The sequence below is a fragment of the Leptodactylus fuscus genome, chromosome 3 (assembly GCF_031893055.1).
Source record: "Leptodactylus fuscus isolate aLepFus1 chromosome 3, aLepFus1.hap2, whole genome shotgun sequence".
NCBI lineage: Eukaryota > Metazoa > Chordata > Amphibia > Anura > Leptodactylidae > Leptodactylus > Leptodactylus fuscus.
Genome location: NC_134267.1, coordinates 19999849 through 20024987, shown reverse-complemented (window position 1 = coordinate 20024987; position 25139 = coordinate 19999849). Strand labels below are relative to the sequence as shown.

The 25139-nt window shown below is 47.9% G+C and overlaps 1 protein-coding gene across 1 annotated transcript; it reads right to left on the bottom strand.

Annotated features, from left to right (window-relative positions):
• Positions 1-2118: 2118 nt before the first annotated feature.
• Positions 2119-25062, bottom strand: BROX (BRO1 domain and CAAX motif containing). The gene is made up of 13 exons (XM_075267082.1): positions 24856-25062; positions 14486-14623; positions 13337-13443; positions 12628-12724; positions 11795-11890; positions 11173-11245; positions 9064-9169; positions 8517-8606; positions 7965-8050; positions 6490-6571; positions 5776-5926; positions 5521-5680; positions 2119-4636 (listed from the first exon to the last, which is right to left on the bottom strand). Exons 2-13 carry the CDS (start codon positions 14584-14586, stop codon positions 4550-4552), a joined length of 1236 nt encoding a protein of 411 aa, XP_075123183.1. The 5' UTR covers positions 14587-14623; positions 24856-25062; the 3' UTR covers positions 2119-4549.
• Between the last annotated feature and the right edge of the window lie 77 nt (positions 25063-25139).

The window sequence follows — 25139 nt, the reverse complement described above, 5'->3', positions numbered from 1 at the left end:
GGATTATATTTCACTCATCAGTATGTTCTTTCTTGAGGAATTCGTTGATCGAACGCCAATGATATTCGGGGCAAATAATGAAAATGGCTTCATAAAGAAAGTACAGCTTTCCAGTTCTTGACAAGACTACAAAAACGACCACAAACAAATTTGCCTCATTTGTCATCCTACAGACCTGGAGTTCCACCATAGTGCCTTATTGACGTACAACCTATAAGATATTTCACTTGGAAAGGAGCACGTGAGCACTTAACTACTCGCTAGGAAGTGTAGGAGCTTTACAGCTTCTGCCTGACCTTCCACGTATGAAGTAGTCGGGGTCTGACTGTGGAAAAATAGAGGTGTCCTAGTCAATGGTTTGGCCTACCAACTCTTCAGTCCTGCTTTTGATATTGCACAAAGAACCATCGGCTGATTCTTGATGGTCCTTGAGGGCCCCATCTGCAGGGACGACCTGCAGGGCCACATCTCTCTCCAGTCAAACTTTGATTTGTTTGGTCGGATTGTAGTACAATCGGGACTTTAAAGGATTCTACCTTTAGAAAGGCTATTAGTCTCTTACCTTTAGATGTGATCTCCGCTGCGCCGTTCCTTAGAAATACCGGTTTTTACCGGTATACAAATTAGTTCTCTCGCAGCAATGGGGGCGTCCCCACTGCTGCTCGAGAACAGGCTCCAGCAACGCCTCTATCTTCGGCTGGATCCTCCCCTTCTTTCGTCGTCTTTCTTCGGCGTCACCTCCGACGCCTGCGCCGTTGGCTCTGCCAGTGAGACACTAGTAGAGCCGACTGCGCATGCTGGCCAGCAGCCATAGTTCCGAGTCCGCAATTGCCTCGAAGTCTTCACCGAACTGCTGATACTTACCTGTCTGTACAGACCCTTCGAAGCCTGGATGACTTCACTCGCGCGTTGGAGGGCCGTACAGATGTTACTGAGCATGCACAGTACGCTCTGTTCGGCGAAGACTTCGAGGAACGTACTGCGCATGCGTGCAATTGCGGCCTCGGAACTATGGCCGGCATGCGCAGTTGGCTCGACTAGTGTCTCACTGGTAGAGCCAACTGCGCAGGCGTCAGAGGTGATGCCGAAAGAAGGGGAGGATCCAGCCGAAGATAGAGGCGTCGCTGGAGCCTGTTCTCGAGCAGCAGTGGGGACGCCCCCATCGCTGGCGCCCGCCCCTATCGCTGTGAGAGAACTAATTTGCATACCGGTAAAAACCTGTATTTCTAAGGAACGGCGTGCCGGAGATCACATCTAAAGGTAAGAGACTAATAGCCTTTCTAAAGGCTATTCTGTCGTCTTATCCACAAAAAAAGGGTTTTAATGGTAGAATCCCTTTAAGGCGTTAGTTGGTTGAGTGTGGGTTCGGATACCGGAGTCCTAGAAGATCCTTTGTGCTTGGAAACCTCACACCACTGGCCGTTCCCGATCTACTAGGATACATGCCACAAAGTTGTCTTTTGACTTGTGTTTTCTATTGATGCTGTAAATTATTTCATAGTGTGAACTATACCCTAGCGGTCTGTTCCATTTTATTTTTTTTAAATATATGTAAATATTATTTTATTAAGCCAAAAATGTCTTAAAAAAAGTTTCCTGGTGCCAAAACACAGGCAGCAATAAAAAGTGACGTTACAAACAGGATATTGGATAGGTCATTGGTAGGGGTGTCTTGCTTTAATTGCTTTTTATCCAAATTTTTATAGGATGTGAAAAAACAAAACTGAATTGTCTCTTGATTTTTTTTGACCCGCTTAGGGGGCGTTCACACTACCGTCGGTGTCCGACAGGTAGTGTCCACTTAAAATCTGGCACTGACATTAGGAGCGGACACTAGCTGTGTCCGTGACACCTGTCATTTATTTAAATGGGCATCGGGTGCGTTCTTTTGCACTCCATGCCCGTCCTTTCCTGTCCGCAGGTAAAGATGTCCAACTTCTCAAGCGGACAGAGGAACCCTACATGTCAGGTTTTTCTGTCCGCTTGAGAAGTCGGACATCTTTATATGCGGACAGGAAAGGAAGGGCACGGAGTGCAAAAGAACGCAACCGAACACACACACATATAGACGCACACACGAAAATACAGACATACGTCTCTCACATTCTATAGTCGCCATTAGTTGCAAGTAAAGATTTATTATTTATATCATCCTCTATACATTATCCGGTCCATATATTGTGCACACGTGACATCATGTGTGTATATGACAGTGTTATTGTATATACTCCTATATATACACGAGATATCTGTGTGTACTGCTGTACATACATACTCTATATATACACAAGGCATTACATAGATAGAAAGCAATAGACAGGAGACGGCACCAGAGATTTCATATCCATTGTGCTGACAGCTGCAGGTCACTGTATTGGCCTCTGTTCACACATGCATCTATGCCACAGAGCTCTGATGACATATCCCACTGATGCCTCATTAAAATGGCGATGGTAGTGATTCCTGTCGCTATGACAGGAAGAATAGTATTGGTTGCTGTGGTTCCTGCCAAATCTGCCAGTGTAGGCTCTGAACTCTGATGGTGGTGTGAATAGAGCTCTAATACATGCTGTATGGTTAAAGGGGTTCTCCAGCCATTACTAGCCATAGGATCAGCTATTAATATCAGATCAGTTGGGTTGGATCCCCAATACCTCCACTGATCAGCAGATATTGGGAGCTACCAGCATCAGAATTACACAGTGTACAAAGTTAACTGAAGTTCCAGCGGAGCCCGATATCAGCTGATCAGTGGGGGTATCAGGGGTCAGACGCCACCAATGTGATACTGATGACCTGGCCTTATGTCTAAGGCTGAGTTCACAAGGGATTTTTAGGGCTGGATTTTGACGCAGAATCCGCGTCAGAATCCAGATCAAAATACCACCTCCCATTGAAATCAATGGGTTCCTTTTTCCACGAGCGGTTTGTTGCCGTTCCCAGAAGAGAGAAGGGATATGCTCTTTCTTCAGGCGGATTCTGCGGCCGGACGTCCACCTGAAGACACTTCCGACTAGGCCCATTCATTTGGGCCTAATCCAGAGCAGAGTGCTGCGACTGGATACTGATGCACTGCAGCGGCATCCAGTCACAGTTGCCCACTTTTTGATCCGGAATCTGAGGGCGGCCTCCGCGACAAATTCTGGACCAAAAAAAACCCCGTCTGAACTCAGCCTAAGGGTTGGAGATCCCACAATACAAAATGAGACCTTCAGTGGTGAATGACACAAACCCTGTTACACCCTCCATAGGGGGTCACCCGCCCCCAAGTGGACAACTCGCTTAGATATTGTCCAAAGATAGCACAAACATGGCTACCTCTTCCTAAAAAGAGCACCACTCTTGTGCACAGGTTGTGTGTTGTATTGCAGCTCAGCTTCATCCACTTAAATGAACTGAGCTGCAATACCAGGCACAGCCAGATGTGGTGCTGTTTTTGGAAGAAAGCAGACATATTTGTCAAATTCGGGACAGATGTAAATAAGAACGGTTCAGTTCCAAGACGCACCCTCTTATACGGAGCACATATTGCTATCTGTTTTTGGGAAAGTTGGGTGACAACTTATATGAACAGCTTCAACTATCAGAGACATCATCCAGATTGCCAAGGTTAAAGGAAGATTACATGCAAAACTTGTATATTGTGTTAGCGGGAGGGGAGGAGCATGACACAGGAAGCCTCCATGTTATGCTCCACCCCTCATGTCCTGTCCATGTCACTTCCACCTGGAGAATTCTGGAAATCTGATGAATCGTGGAGTGCTATGAGAGGGAAGGAGGGGGCGACACATTTCTTCACATATCTTAGACAGTTGAGGCTGACATATCAGTCAGCACCCAGCTTTCCCAGAAACTGATACCACTAAGAATTAACTGAATAAAATCTGACATTAACCATGATAGATTTTTTTTTTTTATGCAAGAGTCCCCTCAACGTGTCTGTAACTTACATATCCCCCCTCCCCCCTTCTTGCTCTGCTCTATGTCATCCGCCTGTTGGTCTTCCTGGAATTATAGGACTAAGTTGATAACTTGGTGTTACCATTCAATTATCAATAGCCAAAACTGATTGGATGGTGATTGTAGCTTAGGGTAACACCCACTTGTCAATTTATTATTAGCTTTCCAGGAGGAATAACAGAGGAACAGTGTAAAAGCTTCTATGTACTTGTTATATGGCGAATCCATGTATGTACTACAACAGACATGTCAGGGAAGGTGACGGGTCCTCTGTACAGTTAGTAACAGTGCACACTATGATTGTAATTACACGCAGCATGGCTGCCATGAGGTTAGTGAAGGGTTACGGCTGTAGATATGTCAGTTCTAAATAAAGAGGGGGTTCATCTACCCCAGGGGAAGAGGAACACCCATCTATTAGGTAAGGTGCTTATCTATAGCCAGGACCATGTCCACGTCCTATTTCCCAGAAAAGGAGGATTTTCTTTATTAAATCTAGAAGCGGTGATGGGATCTCTAGACCTCCAGAGCAGGGGCCACGAGCGCTCCTGACATTTGGGGTTACTGATAGTAAGAGATTCTCTGTGGATTAGGAAATCTGACAGCCGCTGTCCTTCTGGGGCTTTATATCCGGCTCCTTCATAGGCTTCACCTCATCTTCTTTCTTTGGTTTGGCCTGGAGAAGAAATAAAAAAAAGTGGAATATCAATGGTGAGAAGATGGAAACATAGACCTTGTACATAACAGTAGTATTACATATAGCAATTCCAGACACGTCTATATGGGGTTATTACACTGTGGGGTTATTACACTGTGTAACTGCTCAGAGTCTCTGCACTCACTGACAGTATATAGAGATTGCAGACACCTCTATACCTGCTTATTACACTGTGCTCAGAGTCTCTGCACTCACCGAATAATAGTATGAAGAGATTAGTCACCTAGTTTTATATACTGCTAGAGAGCCAACAGTGCACTGAATTCTGCACACTGTCGGCTTTCCCATTATGTGTCCCGGGGCTAGAGATATTGCTGCCATTACCGATATCTCTTCACTGTCAGAAGGGCGTTCCTGACAGTCTAGCTGGGCTGTGAGGAACGCCTCTCCTGACACTACTGTCCATAGCTCTGTACTGTCAGAGCGGGTTTTCCTGAGCAGTGAGGAACGCCCCCAGTACTAGTCTATGGACGAGTACTGTCTGGGAAGAGAGTGTTCCTCGTCATTCAGCATCATGGCTGGTGCAGTAAGGAACACCCGCTCTGACAGTACAGAGCTATGGACAGTACTGTCAGGAGGGGCGTTCCTCACAGCCCAGCTAGGCTGTCAGGAACGCCCTTCTGACAGTGAAGAGATAGCGGTAATTGTACAGATATCTCTTCCCCTGGGACCCACTTATTATATTCTGGTGACTGTAGAGACCCTGGAGTATAATAGTGAACCTTGCAAATATCTGTGATATGGGTCCCATGAGTTTCGCCCATCACCACATGAATCAGGAGAGACCTCTCCTGTATACATAGATATGGCGCAGACATGACATAGAAGAATCTTCATCTTACACCGTCGTCCTTTGGCCTCTTTGTAAGGTCGAACCCTGCCTGTGTCTCGGCCGTCCACTGCGGGCTCATGGCTGGGAACTCAAACGGCACCGGCTGTACCAGACCATAGTTTGCCTTCAGCTCCAATTCTGGCGCCTCCGGAGGAACTTTCTGGAAATAGCTGGAATATAAAATGTATATGATGTTGGCCAATGATGACATCACTGCTTTTATAGTGGACGGAGGCGCTACTCAGATCTAAGCCCTATGACTTACATGAATCCATTCTCCCGCTGACATTTCTCTAGCGTATTCTTAACTTGTGTGCCCAGTTTCCTGAAGAAGAGGTGTCCCGAGGGTTTGGCTGTGGTTCCGGGGCCTTTGGTTTGTCCATATTCTTTGCACAAAGCCTCGGCCTTGCCATAAACTTCATGGGAAAGAGTAAGGTAAAGTAAGTTAAATACAACCCTTAAGTGACCATAACGACACTTTATCAACAGGACAGGGGAAATAACTGTCAAATCGCTGAGGACTTGAATGCCTGCCTGCATGGGTATTGGAAGTGGCCCCATAGAGCTGATCTGTTTGGGGGCCGCCTGTCAGCTCCCTGCCTATCCTAGCAATAGACCACACAACCCCTCCAACCAAGTATGTAATGTATGATTGCTAGGATAGAAAATTGTGTAAAGAGAGGGGAGGAGGGGGATGCAGCTGCAGCATGGCTCTTTCTCCAAGACTGTATGCTGTGAGAGGGGAAGAAGTGCAGAGATACTGCATTAGTGTTACAAAGTCAGTACACGGTCTGCTTTGGACTGTTTGTTAAGGTTCCCCAAAAAATAAAGAGATTACAGGATTTCCCAGAATCCAGCAATGCTGAAACCACAGTAATCATTGTCCCTTGTGTTCCCCAGAGATGAGGAGCATCAGAAGTGTTGGGTAAACTTATATGTCGCTTATAAGACTGACACACACAGAAGAAACTAGACTCACATTTCTCAGATTCTTGCAAGGACCTTATTGCTTCTCCACACTTGTCACTGGCAAGGAGAGTCTGACCATGGTAGCAGAAGGCCTGTGGGGGGCAACAGTGGTTAATACCAAATGTATATCAGGAGGCTTTTTCACCCTCTAATAGTCACCCCTCCACTTATTTCAGCCCAATTGGAATGTTTTTCTCTATCCCCCACGGTTCCTGAGTAATAAGTTCTAATGTCAAGTTGTTGGTGTCAATGAGGAGCAGGCAAGAGGTTTGTGTCTATCAGCTCCAATCAGAGGTAGACGGTGTCAAAACTTTTTGACTTATCAGGCACCAAAACTAACATCACCGTTTGCTCATGAATGGTGTGGACTAGAGAAAAAATTCCAACTGTGCCAGAATCAGGAGAAGTTATTAAAGGATGAGATAGAGGTGGTAAAAGATCCTCTTCAAAGGTGTTGGCCTTAGGAGAGGATGAATGTCAGATCCAGCACCCCACTGATCGGCTGTGCTCAGCAGCCACTTTTACGGACACTACACAGTGGACTGAGCCAGAGGCAGACACTGAGCAAAGCTGAGTGGAGTCCCGGTTATAGGCCGAACTGATATCGATGGCCTACCTTAAAGGGATTCTATCATTAAAATCACATTTTAGGATCACACTTAGGAATAGCCTTTGGAAAGGCTATTCTTCTCCTACCTTTAGATGTCTTCTCTACACCACCATTCGGTAGAAATCCCCAGTTTTCTTCTGTATGCAAATGAGTTCTCTTGCTGGGCGGTCCCCAGCGCTCAAACAGCACCAGGGGTGTCCCCAATGTTGTGAGAGAAATCTCCAGCGCCGCCTCCATCTTCTTCAGGAATGGCCTCTCTGCTAGTCTTCTTCCGGAGCTGGATTCAAACTTCTACGCATGCGCAGTCGTCTCTGCCATCTGGACTCGGGCAGAGCCGACTGCACTTGCACGCAGCCATTATTTTATGGCCGCTTACTCCAGCTTATTATGTAAGCGGCCACAAGAAAATGGCCGCTTACACCAGGCGGGCATGCGCAGTCGGCTCTGCCCGAGGCCCGATGGCAGAAACGACTGCGCATGCGTAGAAGTTTGACCCCAGCTCCGGAAGAAGACGCACAGAGAGGCCATTCCTGAAGAAGATGGAGGCGGCGCTGGAGAGTTCTCTCGCAGCATTGGGCCCGCCCCCAGTGTTGCAAGTTAACTCATTTGCATACAGACAAAAACCAGAATTTCTACCGAATGGCGGCATGGAGAAGACATCTAAAGGTAGGAGAAGAATAGCCTTTCTTAAGGCTATTCCTACGTGCGATCGAGAAAAAATGTGATTGAATCCCTTTAAAGACAGTTCATCAAAATGCTGGACAACCCCTTTATTTGTATGCTTATGCAGGGGATTTGGAGCTCTGTGTCAGTGCAGGATTTTTCATGCAGTCCTGCCAGGATATCCGGGCTATTATTCGGGATCGTATACTTACATACGCCATGTAGAAACACATTTTCAGCTGGATATAACTTCTCCACTTTGCTATGTACACCGGGTCCAGACTAGAAAGTGTGTGATCTACCAAAGAAGGAAATTAAGTGGTTAAAAAAAACCAGGAAAATGGTGAAATGTCACAAAATTATAAGGGGGGCGGCTATGGGCCCTCCAATGTCACCTACAAGAAGGGCCACTAGGTGTGCAGGGAGACCACAGGAAACAGCTGAGCGCTCACATTTGGCTGTTTCTGGCAGCCCCATAGATGTCTATGGAGAGGGGCTGACTATGCATGTCTCACTCTGCAGCCCTTGACTTGGGGCCCAGACATCACCCCCCACAATTATCAAAATAATAGTCATTGCTCGTAGCTGGGACAAGATGATAGGAAGATCCTAAAGCGTTGGTCAGTAGATTTTCCTGCTCAGTTCAGAGATGATGTGGTGACTATCGCCGTCTAGTGGACACTATAGGAATGGACGCAGTCACAGCTATAGGCAAGACATCAGGGCAGACCCCTGGACAGGGCCGGGGCACACAATGCACTTACCTGCTCTCTGGTAGTAATTTGCCGTTTCGTAGGCCAAAGCTGCGATCAGACCCGGATTGTGCTTCAGTTCTATGGCCCGAGCGATGGTCACTGCACAGGAGGAGAGGACACGTCATGTGCGGGGTTACTTATAGAAATAATGTTATTTTAACACCAGTTTTGTGTCTGAAAATGGCGATGATTAACATGTGACATATCGCTATATACAGAGATCTGCCGCAACGCTGCATAATACAGACCTCAGCTGCTGCCGAACATCATCATACACACCTCAGCTGCTGCAGAACATAATAATACACCTCAGCTGCTGCAGAACATTATTATACACACCTCCACTGCTCCAGAACATCAATGTTCTGTATAAATGCCCTTAGCTGTGTTCTTTTACATAGTAATGGAACACTTTGGTGATTTCTAATAATGTACACTAGGGGGTGCTCTATCCCATGTCTATTAGTTTTGTCCCAGACTGACACAGTATTGCGGTTATATGTACAACAGTCATTATATAATACTGCAGATACAAGATGGCGGCTGACTACCGTACCTTCCTGTGCCTCCGCCTGACACTGGATGACATAGGCATCGATCACCCGGCTCTCTAAATCCCGTCCTTTCTCCACTGGGGTGATCAGTTTTGGAATATGGCTCTCCTAAGAACACAAAGTCACGGTAAGTCAGTATGTCACAACGTCAATCACAGTACAGAGCAGGAACCAGAGCTGTGACGTGTCGTAAACACGATTCTGACAGCTGTACGGGGCCCACTTCCAACACCTGTACTATACACAACACAGGGCTGGGAGCAGACAACGCCATGGCCTATGTGACACAACTGAAAATCTGTCTTATATTCTAAGTTCTTCAAAGTAGCCTCCTTTTGCTTTGATTACTGCATTGCACACTCTTGGCATTCTCATGATGAGCTTCATGAGGTAGTCACCTGAAATGGTCTTCTAACAATCTTGAAGGAGTTCCCAGAGATGCTTAGGACTTGTTGGCCCTTTTGCCTTCACTCTGCGGTCCAGCTCACCCCAAACCATCTCGATTGGGTTCAGGCCTGGTGACTGTGGAGGCCAGGTCATCTGGCGTAGCCCCCCATCACTCTCCTTCTGGGTCAGATAGCCCTTACACAGCCTGGAGGTGTTTGGGATCATTGTCCAGTTGAAAAATAAATGATGGTCCAACTAAACGCAAACCGGATGGAATAGCATGCCGCTGCAAGATGCTGTGGTAGCCATGCTGGTTCAGTATGCCTTCAGTTTTGAATAAATCCCCAACATTGTCACCAGCTTGGCCCCCCCACACCATCACACCTCCTCCTCCATGCTTCACGGTGGGAACCAGGCATGTAGAGTCCATCTGTTCACCGTTTCTGCATTGCACAAAAACACGGTGGTTGGAACTAAAGATCTCAAATTTGGAAGCACAGATTTCCACTGGTCTAATGTCCATTCCTTGTGTTCTCTTCTGCTTGTTGCCTGTCCTTAGCAGTGGTTTTCTAGCAGCTATTTTACCATGAAGGCCGGCGGCTGCACCAAGTCTTCTCTAACCAGTTGTTGTAGAGATGTGTCTGCTGCTAGAACTCTGTGTGGCATTGACCTGCTCTCTAATCTGAGCTGCTGTTAAGCTGCAATTTCTGAGGCTGGTGACATGGATGAACTTATCCTCCGCAGCAGAGGTGACTCTTGGTCTTCCTTTCCTGGGGTGGTCCTCATGTAAGCATGTTTTTTCTAGCACTTGATGGTTTTTGCAACTGCACTTGGGGACACTTTCAAAGTTTTCCCAATTTTTTTGGACTGACTGACCTTTATTTCTTAAAGTAATGATGGCCATTCGTTTTTCTTTACTTAGCTGCTCTTTTTTTGCCATAATACAAATTCTAACAGTCTATTTAGTAGGACTATAAGCTGTGTATCCACCTGACTTCTGCACAACACAACTGATGGTCCCAACCCCATTTATAAGGCAAGAAATCCCACTTATTAAACCTGACAGGGCACACCTGTGAAGGGAAAACCATTTCTGGTGACTACCTCTAGAAGCTCATCAAGAGAATGCCAAGAGTGTGCAAAGCAGGAATCAAAGCAAAAGGAACCGAGAATATAAGACAGATTTTCAGTTGTTTCACACTTTTTTTGTTAAGTATATAATTCCATATGTGTTACTTCATAGTTTTGAAGCCTTCAGTGTGAATCTACAATTTTCATAGCCCAAACTTTTGATCTGTACCATATATTATATATCACACACATTGGAGTAGGAAACAGTGCCCCTAATGTCTGGGTCTAGTATTGCAGCTCAGCTCCATTTATGAGTATGAACTAGCATGCACAACCCCTGGACATTATATACTTCTGGACACAATTGTAGCAAACCCTCAGCTGGGAAAATGCAGGTTCTCATCCTCTCCCAGCTGTCATTTCTGTGCACGTTGGCATTACGTTGGCATGACACCGTATTTACAGAAGCCACAGTGGAGCCATTTTTGTTCATATTGCACAGATCCTGTATACAATGGATCCCACTGAGGTATATAATATATCCAGGAGATTTGGGGTTTTGTTTGAGCTGGAATAGCAGAGGAGACGTCGCCATTCTCCATCAGTCTTGGTCACTAGCCACGCACTCAGGGACTGTCCAGGCAAAGCCTTACCTTTAAATGGCTGAAAATACCAGCGGCAATCTTCAGACTTTTATGGACTTCTTTGGCTTCATCTTCTGTAATGCTGCAACAGCAGAAGAGATGTCATGTTATATAGTGAATGGTGTGACAATGTGAAGCAGACCGGGTCACTTCCCCCCCTGTTTAAGGGTTTTTATAGGACTTTTCAGTGACACCCAGGACCCTCACAGATCAGCTGTATGAAGCAGCAGCTCCCACTTCACAGGTTATAAGACAATCACGTTCATCAGTCTCAAGGCCTAGTCACAGCTCAGTCCCATTCAAGTGCGATACCAAGCATAGCCACAACACAATGTACAGCAGTGTGCTCTCCAAAACGCTGCAGCCCCTGTAAATAGCTGATCGGCCAGACCCCTGCTGACCTATCCTAAGAATACCTTTACAGGTTTCATTTACATCCTCCTGAGATACACTACAAGACTGATCTGTGACTGCTATGGACCAAGGAGGTCAGGCAACTACCCCACACACAGTGGTCACATGATCACAGGGACTGCAGCAGTGCCACTTCCTATACCTTGTACATTAAAAACTAAAAGAAATAAGAACAAAAGACAATGTGTTATCACAAGGCCAGATAGCCGATACTCACTCTTCCTTCCCGGCCAGCCGTGAAGCATACTTGCTGTACCAAAGACCCAGGTTAAAGCCCATCGAGATCAACTCAAAAACTGCATCTTGTTGAGCACTGCAAAGAGCAGAGAAAATAATGATACACAACGGCAGGAACGCCTGATACAGAGCAACGAATCCCCTGCGTGGACAGAGAGTTACATGACAAATTTCTATCTGCTTGGTGCCACCACTAGGGGGAGCTTGCTGAAGACAAGTTTCTATAGCTCCCATTGAACTGTATGATGTATGTAAGCTCCCTCTAACGGAGGCTGCAGACAGATAAAATATTGTTCTCCTGTCACTAATCTGCTTATTTATATCGGGAGAGAGTTTTTAAAAATGGCGTCTTCTCAGAAGCTGAGCTGGAGGGTCTCTGCCGGTTTACACATCAGGGACCCTGCAGCAGTGCCTGTGATCAGTGACAACACTGATCACAGGCACTTATCCTCTCAGGTGCCATGACATCTGAGAGGTTGTTTTACATTGACTTTTACCTTTCTGGGGTTTTTAGCAGGACCTGCACAAAACCTGGCAGAGATTTGGTATGGCCACTACCTTACCGACCCACAAAATGCAGGTAACCTGTCAATTTTACCACTTAGTGAATGCAGTAAAAATAAATCTTGTAAGAAAATGATGCAACTGCTGTTTTTTCACAATTTGACCCCTTCTTAAATTTTTCCCCTTCCCATAATACAGAATAAGAAATGGCGCCATTGAGAAATACAATCTGTCCTGCAAAAATTAAGCCCTCATAAGCTATGTCAGTGTCATAACATTATGATGGTCACACCCAGAAGCAGGTGGTACCTTGGCACGTTGCCCTGCAAGGTGTCGGTCCATTTGAAGTTCTGTATGTAGCGCAGTTTATTGTCTTGGGTTCCTCCATCCAGCGAGTTAATAAAGCCTAATGTTTAGGGAAAAGGAAGCAAAAAAAATCATATAAGACTCCGACATCCAATCAGCCTGCACCTTATTAGTAGGTTTCTATTTGAACTCCTCCCACAGATGGGTGTAACTATATCGAGTAGATGGCACAGGAGCTGTAACGGTCAAGATAACCCTGATCCTGACTGCTGTGGTCAAACAACAATGGAGAATCCTAGGGGGCCCACCCGTCAGTGCCCTGGGTTGTAATAGTTATATGGCTATTACTCCAAATTCAGACACACTGATGAAAAAAAAATCATCTGAGCTGCATCTACAACCAGTGGACGTGTGGTATGTCCATAGGCTTATGGTACATACCAAAGATATGAACTTGTATGTGCCCCAAAATGGTGTCATTGAAAAATGCAGCTAATCATAAAAAAACAAGTCCCCATAAAGCTGTGTTATTAAAAAAAAAAAAAAAAAGTTATGGCTCTTTAAATAAGGAGACACAAACAGGCTCAGTCCTGGAAGGGTTAATTGGCATTTTTGGGGGGCTTTGTTGTGTGTGTGGTTTTTTTTTTTAATTTGTGAGCCACATAAAAAAAAAAAAAAAAAAAAACTCCAATCCCTCAGTTTTTTCACTCACCAAGTAGTAAGGAAAAGTAGGCGTCCGAGGCGGTCTTCATCATCTCCGCGTTACAGGTGGCGTCCGTGAAGAGTTCCAGGAGTCGTGCTCTTGACGTTCGTAAATCACTAGAAATGCGTATGAGAAATGTAAGAAATATTGTCAGGAAATTTACTGACATACACCTGACCGGTGATGGACATTGTATTTTTAGAATGGGCGGAGCTTTGTTTTTCAGGTTACAGATCTCCATATCCCCCTGCTCCATTCACACAACCATAGAGATCCTGAAGGATCAACAGCATGATTGTAATCAGCAGGTCGATCACTGATGGTCCACCATAGATCGTAGGCCATGTGCTACTTTTTCAACTTTCTCTGTATCTAAGGATGGGAGCCACCAACTATGTACCCAGCTGATCAGCCTTGTAGACCACTTTAGGCCTGTGGCCTACAAAAGGGCAGGTCACAAGTTTAGGTTGGTGCAATGACATCAGCTCGCCTATTACTTTTGGGATAATGTAAAATGTAGATTTTTCACCACCAACTCCAGCACTTTTCATCCTTTAATAGTCCCCCTTCCACTGATTTTGGCACAGTTGGGATTTTTTTTTCTCTAGCCCCCAGTGCAGTTAGTTTTGGTGCCAGATATGACAGGTTCTGTTCTGTCAAGTGGGCGGTGTTAAGCAGGAGCAGGCAAGGAGGCTGATTCTAAGTTCCTGATTGGACAGTATCAGAGAGCTGTGAACACATCCCCTTGTCGTCTGCCTGACACCCCCTAACTGGAAGTAGAGAGCTTGTCATATCTGCCACCAAAGCTATCTGCATGGATTGCTCAGGAATGATGGGGGCTGGAGAAAAAAAATCTGTGTCAGAATCAGTGGAGGGGTGGCTATTAAAGGATAAGAGCTGGGGGTGGTGATGAAAGGTCCTCTTTTGAGAATACATGGGACACTATGGAGGCACTGTTATTTTTGGGGCACTAATAGTGTTGCAGTACTATTTTTGTCCTGGGGCATTGTCTGTACACATTTGTTTCTGGGACTCTTAGTCACATTGTCCGTCCACTAATACCATCCACATTTAACAGGACTGGCAAGCTTTATGGGCCACATCATTATGGTACCCCCAAATTTTGTAAACCCATTTGCAGAGATTGTTCTTACTCACCTGCACATCTTCGATGCAGCTGGGGTGGAGGCGACACCGTAGAAGTTAAAGGAGACCGGCGCTGTGGCCTTCAGTGGGTTACGATGGAACCAGTGAGTCATTTTGCCGAGTTTGTTCCTTTACCAAACCGTAAATCTCCTGAAGAAAAATGTTGGCGTTAGAGGGAGACCAAGAAAGATCTGTAGGCACCAAACCAAAAGTGGCAGCTAGTGGGCGCTATGATGGTCAGCAATGCATTGGGGGGGAGGGAGCGATGACTCAGAATGTGAGATATATGGGGCTGTGTCTACGAGATCCTACTCCACGTCACCATCTTCCAGGTCTGATAGAACGGGAACCAAAATGTGCCCAATGAGTGGCGCCAAAGATGGGACACTTGGTGCTAAGTGAGTGGATGGGTGGCTACTTGGACAAGAGACTGAGAGCACTCAACGGAGGTAGGGGCAGATGCCCCTACTCAGATGACCTCAGTTCAAGAGACCCCAGTGAAAGGTTCCCTTTAAAAATTGTAAGAGATGGTCGACCCCATTTGACGGCCATATTGGAAAAATGGAACAAAACCAAGAGAACGTGTTGTATTTCAAGAAATTCTGGGATTTCCCCTCCCCCCATGACTTTTTCAGAAGCCCTGTATTATGTAGATGTGAATGACGCCCTTGTCAGCGGGGGGCGTTGGTTATTATAGTGGGCCGGAGACATGGCCGTGCCGGGGTCCTGGGTACACGCACACAATGTCTTTACTGTAATCTTTTCCTTTTCTTCTTCCTGGATGAATTATGACAAAACTCAGCACAAAGCCGCATTGATTCCTCCGCTGGTCGTAACGTACACTGGGCCTGGTATGACGGGACGGGAATGTCCCCGACGTTACAGAAAGAGATTATTCAGGACTTGGATTATAAATATTAAACAGACAAAATATTATTAATTCCATAAAATTCTGCCGGGACCCCGGAGTCAGCACCGGCAAATGTCACTATGGACTCAAAGGGACCATAACATGTATAACGTACTTCTCATATGTACAAATATGCCCCCTCCATGCAGTGGTGCAATGGATCATCCCCTGTGGCGTAACTACAGGGGTAGCAGCTGCATGGGTTTTTGTTTATTTTTCTTAATAGGCCGTTATCGGCTTGAGTTACTCCTGACAGTAACAGGCCCTATTTACTTACCGATTCTGTGGCTGGGGATCAGTAAGTGATGCCAAAGGCCCCACAAACACTATTATCATACTCAGGAGTCTTTTCAGACCCCCGAGTATAATGATCGGAGGCCCGGGAGAGGTAAAAGAACATAACAAACTGTGTCACTTACCTCTCCGGGCTCCAGGCAGGCTTCGGGCCTAGTTGTGTGTTTACATGAATGGGGCCTGCATCCCGGGTCATGTGACGTCCGGACGTCATTGAAGATGGCCGACGCCACCGAGGACTGCAGCCAAACCGGGGATAGGTAAGTGACAGTGGTTTTTTATGTTTGTGTCTGAAAAGACCCCAGAGTATAAAAATTTTTCATGGGTGTCCACAGTGGGACATAATACTGTGTGCAGGGGCCACTGTGGAGCATAATACTGTGTCCAGGGGCCACTATGGGGCATAATACTGTGTCCAGGGGCCACTATGGGGCATAATACTGTGTGCAGGGGTCACTATGGGGCATAATACTGTGTGCAGGGGCCACTATGGGGTATAATACTGTGTGCAGGGGCCACTATGGGGTGTAATACTGTGTGCAGGGGCCACTATGGGGTATAATACTGTGTGCAGGGGCCACTATGGGGTGTAATACTGTGTGCAGGGGCCACTACGGGACATAATACTGTGTGCAGGGGCCACTATGGAGACACAATACTGTGTGCAGGGGCCACTATGGGGCATAATACTGTGTGCAGGGGCCACTATGGGGGATAATACTGTGTGCAGGGGCCACTATGGGGCATAATACTGTGTGCAGGGGCCACTATGGGGCATAATACTGTGTCCAGGGGCCACTACGGGACATAATACTGTGTGCAGGGACCACTATGGGACATAATACTGTGTGCAGGGGCCACTATGGGGCATAATACTGTGTGCAGGGGCCACTACGGGACATAATACTGTGTGCAGGGACCACTATGGGGCATAATACTGTGTTTGCCACGAGGCCCCACCATTCCTAGTTACACCACTGATCATCCCATCATTAGTACTGACAACTCTATTACCGGAGACTGGCCTGGATTTTAGGTTTTGTCCCGCTGTCCCTGGTGGCAGAAGGAACGTCGGAGCTTCATCTCATCAGTGTCAGCAGCTGAGTACAGCTGTGAAGTATTAGATTTATAAACCATAAGGACAGCAGGAGCCATGACTTCTGTCTTGTGGCTGGATATGTTTCACATCAACTGTAGAAAGTATATAAGAGAACTAGAGGGGTCTACAAGGACCTTCACTGCCGGACCCTGCAACGGAAAAATCATGTAGCTGCCCCTTTAAGATGTCTACACCCAGGTCAGTGGAGTGCGATGTGTATGACTTATGTCTGCTTCACGTGACTGTTCACACAATGCCTGCAGTACCTGCTGTCATCTGACCTGTATTTCCTGATTATTCTTATCGTCATGTTACTGTAAATGTCACACAGGCTTGTGAGATCCATAGGTGACATAGTAAGTGGCCTGTAACAGGACTATATGGTCCAGCATTATGTACAGTCTAACCTGGATAATATGGCAGTTAGAAGATGGGGCTCTCTAGGACCCAGGGCCGCCTGGTCAACTAGTGAAAGTGATGATGTCACTGGTGATGTCACATGAAGAGGGTAAGCGGCCAAGAAAAATGGCCGTGGGCATGTGCAGTCGGCTCTGCCTGATGGCAGAGCTGACTGCGCATGCGTAGAAGTTTGAACCCAGTGCCGAAAGAAGACGCAAAGAGAGGCCGTTCCAGATGAAGATGGAGGCGGCGCTGGAGAGTTCTCTCGCAGCATTTGGGTACGCCCCCAGTGCTGCGACAGAACTCATTTGCATACCGAAGAAAACCGGGATTTCTACCGAACGGCGGCGCGGAGAAGACATCTAAAGGTTCTTAAGGCTATTACTACAGCAGAAAGAAAAGGTATCCAATAATAGGATCCCTTTAAGGAGCTCAAATACCAGGAGAACATGCTGGCAGTTGTAGTGCCAGAGATTGCCGACCCCTGGTCTAATAACTACATATGGGAAAGTCTATGGGACACAAACCAGTGGAATTTCTAGGCTCGGCCACCCAAAGACAACGTACAATATAACAGATCTGACCGTATCATTTACTGCGGCCATAGGGTCTGGCAAGTAAGTAAATAGTGAAGGTGCACCCAAGGGGCAAAGTGACAAGCGAGACTGAGGTGATCAGTATTAGGGGAGGGGGTAAAACCTGACAGGTGGGCTATCATAAAGCCTGGTCTCTTAAAGCAGCACAGCCAAACCTGAAAATCAGGTCACGAATGATGTCACCGCCGCAGAAGTCCTGAAATAGTAACTGTGCTAAGTATATACCAATGACATCACCGCCCCGAGATTCACATTTCTAGGGAGTTACAGTGAGGATAGACCATGAGGCCGGTGGTAAATCCCATGAGCTCCAATCATAGAGAGACTTCACATGTCACAGATCTGAACGGCTGCTAGAAAAAGAAAGTCTATAATACAAGTCCGCTGTATATGATAGAAGGTCACCTATCAGCAGAATTCAGAATGCAGCTCCGGAGGCACCTGAAGAATAGATAAACTGGTATATTGGTATATATTCGGACCCAAATGATGGAGAGCGAACACTAGAGTAAACCCGCCATAAAATCAAAATAAGGACGAGGTTTACATCTGTATTATCAATTCTGTTTCATCAGAAGGAGAAAACCTAAAATAAGGGAGCACCCAATAGGTCACATGATGGACACCGTCGGGTCAATCTCTTTTAGAACCTTCCCCAGTCATCTAAACATCCATCTAGTATAATACAATAGAAGATAAGAAAGGAGGGGGATGCAGCTGCAGTTTTTCTGCATCAGCATGCTGTGAGAGGGAGGGGGAGCTGTCCGCTTAGCAGTGAATTTATAGAAAGACCTAGAGAAGGGCAAAGACAACCTTTTTGGCTACTAAACCTAAGGCCAGCAGCACACAGGATTTTTTTGGGTATGGAAAATGCAGTTGGTATGTCAGCCATGTTTCCCAGACTGTACAGACTGTAGACTCAAGGGACTACTGCCCCTTCATGATAACAGTACAAGACAGTAGTCCCAAGTTAGGCATAGGCAGAAATCCTCAGAATCGTAGATAACTATAATACTGTGAGTCCAGGTATATGGACAGGGTGCAGGACAGGAAATACAGCGATTATATGGACTGAAATTAAAGGGATCCTATCACTCAGACACAATTTTTTCTAGGTACCACGTCGGAATAGCCTTAAGAAAGGCTATTCTTCTCCTACCTTTCGTTGTCTTCTCCACGCCGCCATTTGTCTACAATCCTGTTTTTTCTCGGTATGCAAATGAGCTTTCTCGCAGCACTGGGGGCGGCCACCAACAATCAAACAGCACTAGGGGTGTCCCCAATGCTGCCAGAGAACTCTCTCCAGCGCCGCCTCCATCTTCTTCAGCAGCGTCATCTTCAGCCTCTTCTTCCAGTGGCGTCTTCTTACTTCTAGGCCTCAGGCAGAGCAGACTGTGCATGCCCACAGGCCACGAGAAAATGGGCACTTGCACAGTATTGTAAGCAGCCATTTTCTCGTGGCCTGTGGGCATGCGCAGTCTGCTCTGCCCGAGGTCTAGAAATTACAAGCCACCGCTGGAAGAAGAGGCTGAAGAGGACGCTGCTGACGAAGAGGGAGGTGGTGCTGGAGAGAGTTCTCTGGCAGCATTGGGGACGCCCCCAGTGCTGTTTGTGCGCTGGGGTCCACCCCCAGTGCTGCGAGAGAGCTAATTTGCATACCAAGAAAAACCAGGATTGTAGGCGAACGGCGGCATGGAGAAGACAACGATAGGTAGGAGAAGAATAGCCTTTTGGTACCTAGAAAAAATTGTGTCTGAGTGATAGGATCCCTTTAAAGAGGACGGATACAACCTCTTCTGACTCCACCTCATTGCACTGCATCTAATTCCGGTACAGTTGGAATTTTCTCTCTAGCCCCCTCCGTTCCTGAGCAATCTGTAAAGTTATTTTCAGTGCCTGAGATGTTAACTAGACTCCCTGATGTTAAGTGGGTGGAGTCCATTGGGTTGTGTTTCTGACACTATATGCCTTTGATTGGAGCTCTGAGTCACACCCCCTTGCTTGCTCCTCCCTGACACCATCCATTTGACATTAGGGAGTCTAGCTATCATATCAGGCACCGAAACTAACAGCAGTGATTGCTCAGGAATGGTGGGAGCTAGAGAAAAAATTCCAACTGTGCCGAAATCAGTGGAGAGGCGGCTATTAAAGGATGGAAAGATCTGGAGGTTGTGTATGGTTCTCTTTAACAATGGTGACATGCATGGCTCTGCTACATCTCTAGGTGCGGTGTACTGTGTGTGATCTTTACTCGGCACGTGATGTGATGTCATCGCTGGTTAATTATAGTCGCGTTCACTAGGATGTTGTAAGAACAAGTCACCGCCAAGCAAAGCACTTTAGGTCAACACATTTAGCACTTAGCACATAATACAATAGTATAAGTGATAGATAAAAAAACACGTCAGACGCCTGGCAGACCCGGACAGCAGTGTGCGCCACGGCCCGGCCATTCACTAAGCCTTTATACAAGCTGTCTGAGATTAGAAAACCATGGCTGTATTCTTCTAGAAACATCACTGTCCCCGTCATGGGCTGAGCTGCAATACCAACGACAACCTACAGATAGGGGTGGCGCTGTTTGTGTCACTTTCTATTAACCACAGTGCACAAGCTTTTTATTATTCTGAATATGACATCCCTAACCACCATTGTTATTCTTTGGGTTTTGATTCTTCACCATCTTCAAAACCTCTGCCTTCTGTCCCTGAATTTATACAATGGTGTCTCTATTCAATGACAGCAAGCAGAGATCTTAAAGGGGTTTTACAGAATCCAAATTGAAGTTTCATAACCTTGACCTATCCTGCACTGTGTACTTCTTGACAAGACTAGGCCCATGCTTGAAGTGTTGGTTGGACGTCGGGTTCCTCTGCTTTTTTTTTTTTTGTCTCACAACAGACAACGTGTATATGTGAACAGACCCTAAGGCCTTATGTACTTGGCCATATTATGGATATATGAGCCCATATTATTGGTGGCTCTGAGGCGGAGTCTAAGATCGGTCCACAGCAGTCTCCTTTCTGGTCCGATATTAGACTCCGCTTCCTCACAGACGAGCCTCTGGCAGAACCAGCGTTGATTGGCCGAATGCTGTACTCTGTATGGCATTCGGCCAATCAACACTGGTCAATGCATTCCTATGGGAAAAAGTCAGCTCCCGCATATCGCAAGCTGACAAGGATCTCGACCAGATAGAGCCCCAAAGAGCTGTGTAATTGACATTCCCACCTAAATAAAGGTAATCCCTAGCTAACCCTGCCTGTACATCTATCCCTGTCTCACAGTCACATAGTTCACAGTCTCATATGAACCGGATATTAAATCCACTGTTCGTATACATTGGAGGTCACCTGAATTAGCCAGCCAATTACTTTTTATGATTTTTTTTTCGATGCCTCTGTTGTCGTAGTTCCTGTCCCACCAACCCTGCACAGTTATTGGTGCAAAAAAAAGCGCCAGGGAAGGTGGGAGGGGATACGAATTTTTAGCGAGTTTGCCAACTTGTGTTTGACTGGAATCGAACATCTCGAACAGCCTGATATCTGATCGAACATGTACTCGGTCGAACGCTGATCGCTCATCTCTATTAACCAACAAAACAATGAAGAGAAAGAAATTGATCCTGATACCACCAGATGCAAAAGAATTAGCAATAATACCATCGAACAACAAGGAATAGACCACCATAGGAATAACTAATGATACCTATGTCCACCAAGGGACGGACCATGGAACCGGCGTCCAACAAGGAATGGACCATGGAACCGGCGTCCAACAAGGGACGGACCATGGAACCGGCGTCCAACAAAGGACGGACCATCGAAGCGGCGTCCAACAAAGGACGGACCATCGAAGCGGCGTCCAACAAAGGACGGACCATCGAAGCGGCGTCCAACAAGGGACAGACCATCGAACCGGCGTCCAACAAGGGACGGACCATCGAAGCGGGGTCCAACAAAGGACGGACCATCGAACCGGCGTCCAACAAGGGACGGACCATCGAAGCGGCGTCCAACAAGGGACGGACCATCGAAGCGGCGTCCAACAAGGGACGGACCATCGAAGCAGCGTCCAACAAGGGACGGACCATCGAAGCAGCGTCCAACAAGGGACGGACCATCGAAGCAGCATCCAACAAGGGACGGACCATCAAACCGGCGTGCAACAAAGGACGGACCATCGAAGCAGCGTCCAACAAGGGACGGACCATCGAAGCAGCGTCCAACAAGGGACGGACCATCGAAGCAGCGTCCAACAAGGGACGGACCATCGAAGCAGCGTCCAACAAGGGACGGACCATCGAAGCAGCGTCCAACAAGGGACGGACCATCGAAGCGGCGTCCAACAAGGGACGGACCATCGAACCGGCGTCCAACAAAGGACAGACCATCAAACTGGCGTCCAACAAGGGACGGACCATCGAAGCAGCGTCCAACAAGGGACGGACCATCGAAGCAGCGTCCAACAAGGGACGGACCATCGAAGCAGCGTCCAACAAGGGATGGACCATTAAACCGGCGTGCAACAAAGGACGGACCATCGAAGCAGCGTCCAACAAGGGACGGACCATCGAAGCAGCGTCCAACAAGGGACGGACCATCGAAGCAGCGTCCAACAAGGGACGGACCATCGAAGCAGAGTCCAACAAGGGACGGACCATCGAAGCAGAGTCCAACAAGGGACGGACCATCGAAGCAGAGTCCAACAAGGGATGGACCATCAAACCGGCGTCCAACAAAGGACGGACCATCGAAGCAGCGTCCAACAAGGGACGGACCATCGAAGCAGCGTCCAACAAGGGACGGACCATCGAAGCAGCGTCCAACAAGGGACGGACCATCGAAGCAGCGTCCAACAAGGGACGGACCATCGAAGCAGCGTCCAACAAGGGACGGACCATCGAAGCAGCGTCCAACAAGGGACGGACCATCGAAGCAGCGTCCAACAAGGGACGGACCATCGAAGCAGCGTCCAACAAGGGACGGACCATCGAAGCAGCGTCCAACAAGGGACGGACCATCGAACCGGCATCCAACAAAGGACAGACCATCAAACTGGCGTCCAACAAGGGACGGACCATCGAAGCAGCGTCCAACAAGGGACGGACCATCGAAGCAGCGTCCAACAAGGGATGGACCATCAAACCGGCGTCCAACAAAGGACGGACCATCGAAGCAGCGTCCAACAAGGGACGGACCATCGAAGCAGCGTCCAACAAGGGACGGACCATCGAAGCAGCGTCCAACAAGGGACGGACCATCGAAGCAGCGTCCAACAAGGGACGGACCATCGAAGCAGAGTCCAACAAGGGACGGACCATCGAAGCAGAGTCCAACAAGGGACGGACCATCGAAGCAGCGTCCAACAAGGGACGGACCATCGAAGCAGCGTCCAACAAGGGACGGACCATCGAAGCAGCGTCCAACAAGGGACGGACCATCGAAGCAGCGTCCAACAAGGGACGGACCATCGAAGCAGCGTCCAACAAGGGACGGACCATCGAAGCAGCGTCCAACAAGGGACGGACCATCGAAGCAGCGTCCAACAAGGGACGGACCATCGAAGCAGCGTCCAACAAGGGACGGACCATCGAAGCAGCGTCCAACAAGGGACGGACCATCGAAGCAGCGTCCAACAAGGGACGGACCATCGAACCGGCATCCAACAAAGGACAGACCATCAAACTGGCGTCCAACAAGGGACGGACCATCGAAGCAGCGTCCAACAAGGGACGGACCATCGAAGCAGCGTCCAACAAGGGATGGACCATCAAACCGGCGTCCAACAAAGGACGGACCATCGAAGCAGCGTCCAACAAGGGACGGACCATCGAAGCAGCGTCCAACAAGGGACGGACCATCGAAGCAGCGTCCAACAAGGGACGGACCATCGAAGCAGCGTCCAACAAGGGACGGACCATCGAAGCAGAGTCCAACAAGGGACGGACCATCGAAGCAGAGTCCAACAAGGGACGGACCATCGAAGCAGCGTCCAACAAGGGACGGACCATCGAAGCAGCGTCCAACAAGGGACGGACCATCGAAGCAGCGTCCAACAAGGGACGGACCATCGAAGCAGCGTCCAACAAGGGACGGACCATCGAACCGGCGTCCAACAAAGGACAGACCATCAAACTGGCGTCCAACAAGGGACGGACCATCGAAGCAGCGTCCAACAAGGGATGGACCATCAAACCGGCGTGCAACAAAGGACGGACCATCGAAGCAGCGTCCAACAAGGGACGGACCATCGAAGCAGCGTCCAACAAGGGACGGACCATCGAAGCAGCGTCCAACAAGGGACGGACCATCGAAGCAGAGTCCAACAAGGGACGGACCATCGAAGCAGAGTCCAACAAGGGACGGACCATCGAAGCAGAGTCCAACAAGGGACGGACCATCGAAGCAGAGTCCAACAAGGGACGGACCATCGAAGCAGCGTCCAACAAGGGACGGACCATCGAAGCAGCGTCCAACAAGGGACGGACCATCAAACTGGCGTCCAACAAGGGACGGACCATCGAAGCAGCGTCCAACAAGGGACGGACCATCGAAGCAGCGTCCAACATTCTGATATTGTTCCTAGAAACCCTCCATAGATCTGCGTACAGGTAGTCATATGACCACAGCAGCCAATCATAGACAGCAGAGGGGATTACATGGTGGTCCTGGCAACTGGATAGAAATTGGTAAATATCCCCTTTAAGTAGCCATGATACCCATCATTAACCCCTTCCTATCTACACTTGGCACTAAGAGCGGATTGGTTGCTATAAAAGTCACCTATTGGCGCCGTTTTACGTTTTTATGGCTATTTTGAGGCCCCGTATCTCTCCGGAGGCTGCGGGGACATTGTTATAGATTAGTTTATTACACTAGTCACCCTATTATTACATGGATAAGCCTCACTGCAGTCTTCTGTGGCTTTGACACTACAACTCCCAGCATGCCCTGGCTGCTACATTCATAGAGTTAGCCAAGCCGGCATTCTGGGACTTGTAGTTCCACTACAGCCAAGCCCAGCAACAAGTGGTCGTGTAGTGAGACTATAAGGAGCCAGCACACATGATGTCAGCACTCACCACACCCCGGGGTCAGCACCGTGTGGCCCTTCAGTCAGTCTGTGGCCCCCAGTCCCCCCCAGCTCCTAGGTAGCAGTCTTTCAGGAGTAGTCTGTGTCTTCCTGGTTGTGACATAAGGAGGAAGTCTCCACCCTGGTCATGTCTGTGGGAGGAGGAGGAGGAGGCACATGATGGCCGCCGTCACATAGGTAAACATGCCGAGGGCTGGCCTGCACGCATGCGCACTGGCTTCTCTCTGCCTCCCATCTCACACAGCAGTGGGCGGTCACCTCAGGGCACACACC

Excerpts from the sequence above, each read along its gene's own strand:
- BROX (XM_075267082.1), bottom strand. The coding sequence starts at position 14,586 with ATGACTCACTGGTTCCATCGTAACCCACTGAAGGCCACAGCGCCGGTC. Across the intron at positions 9,170-11,172 it reads GTATTTTCAGCCATTTAAAG|GAGAGCCATATTCCAAAACT; the intron begins GTAAGGCTTTGC and ends TTGTGTTCTTAG. Across the intron at positions 5,927-6,489 it reads CTTGCAAGAATCTGAGAAAT|TTTATGGCAAGGCCGAGGCT; the intron begins GTGAGTCTAGTT and ends TTTCCCATGAAG.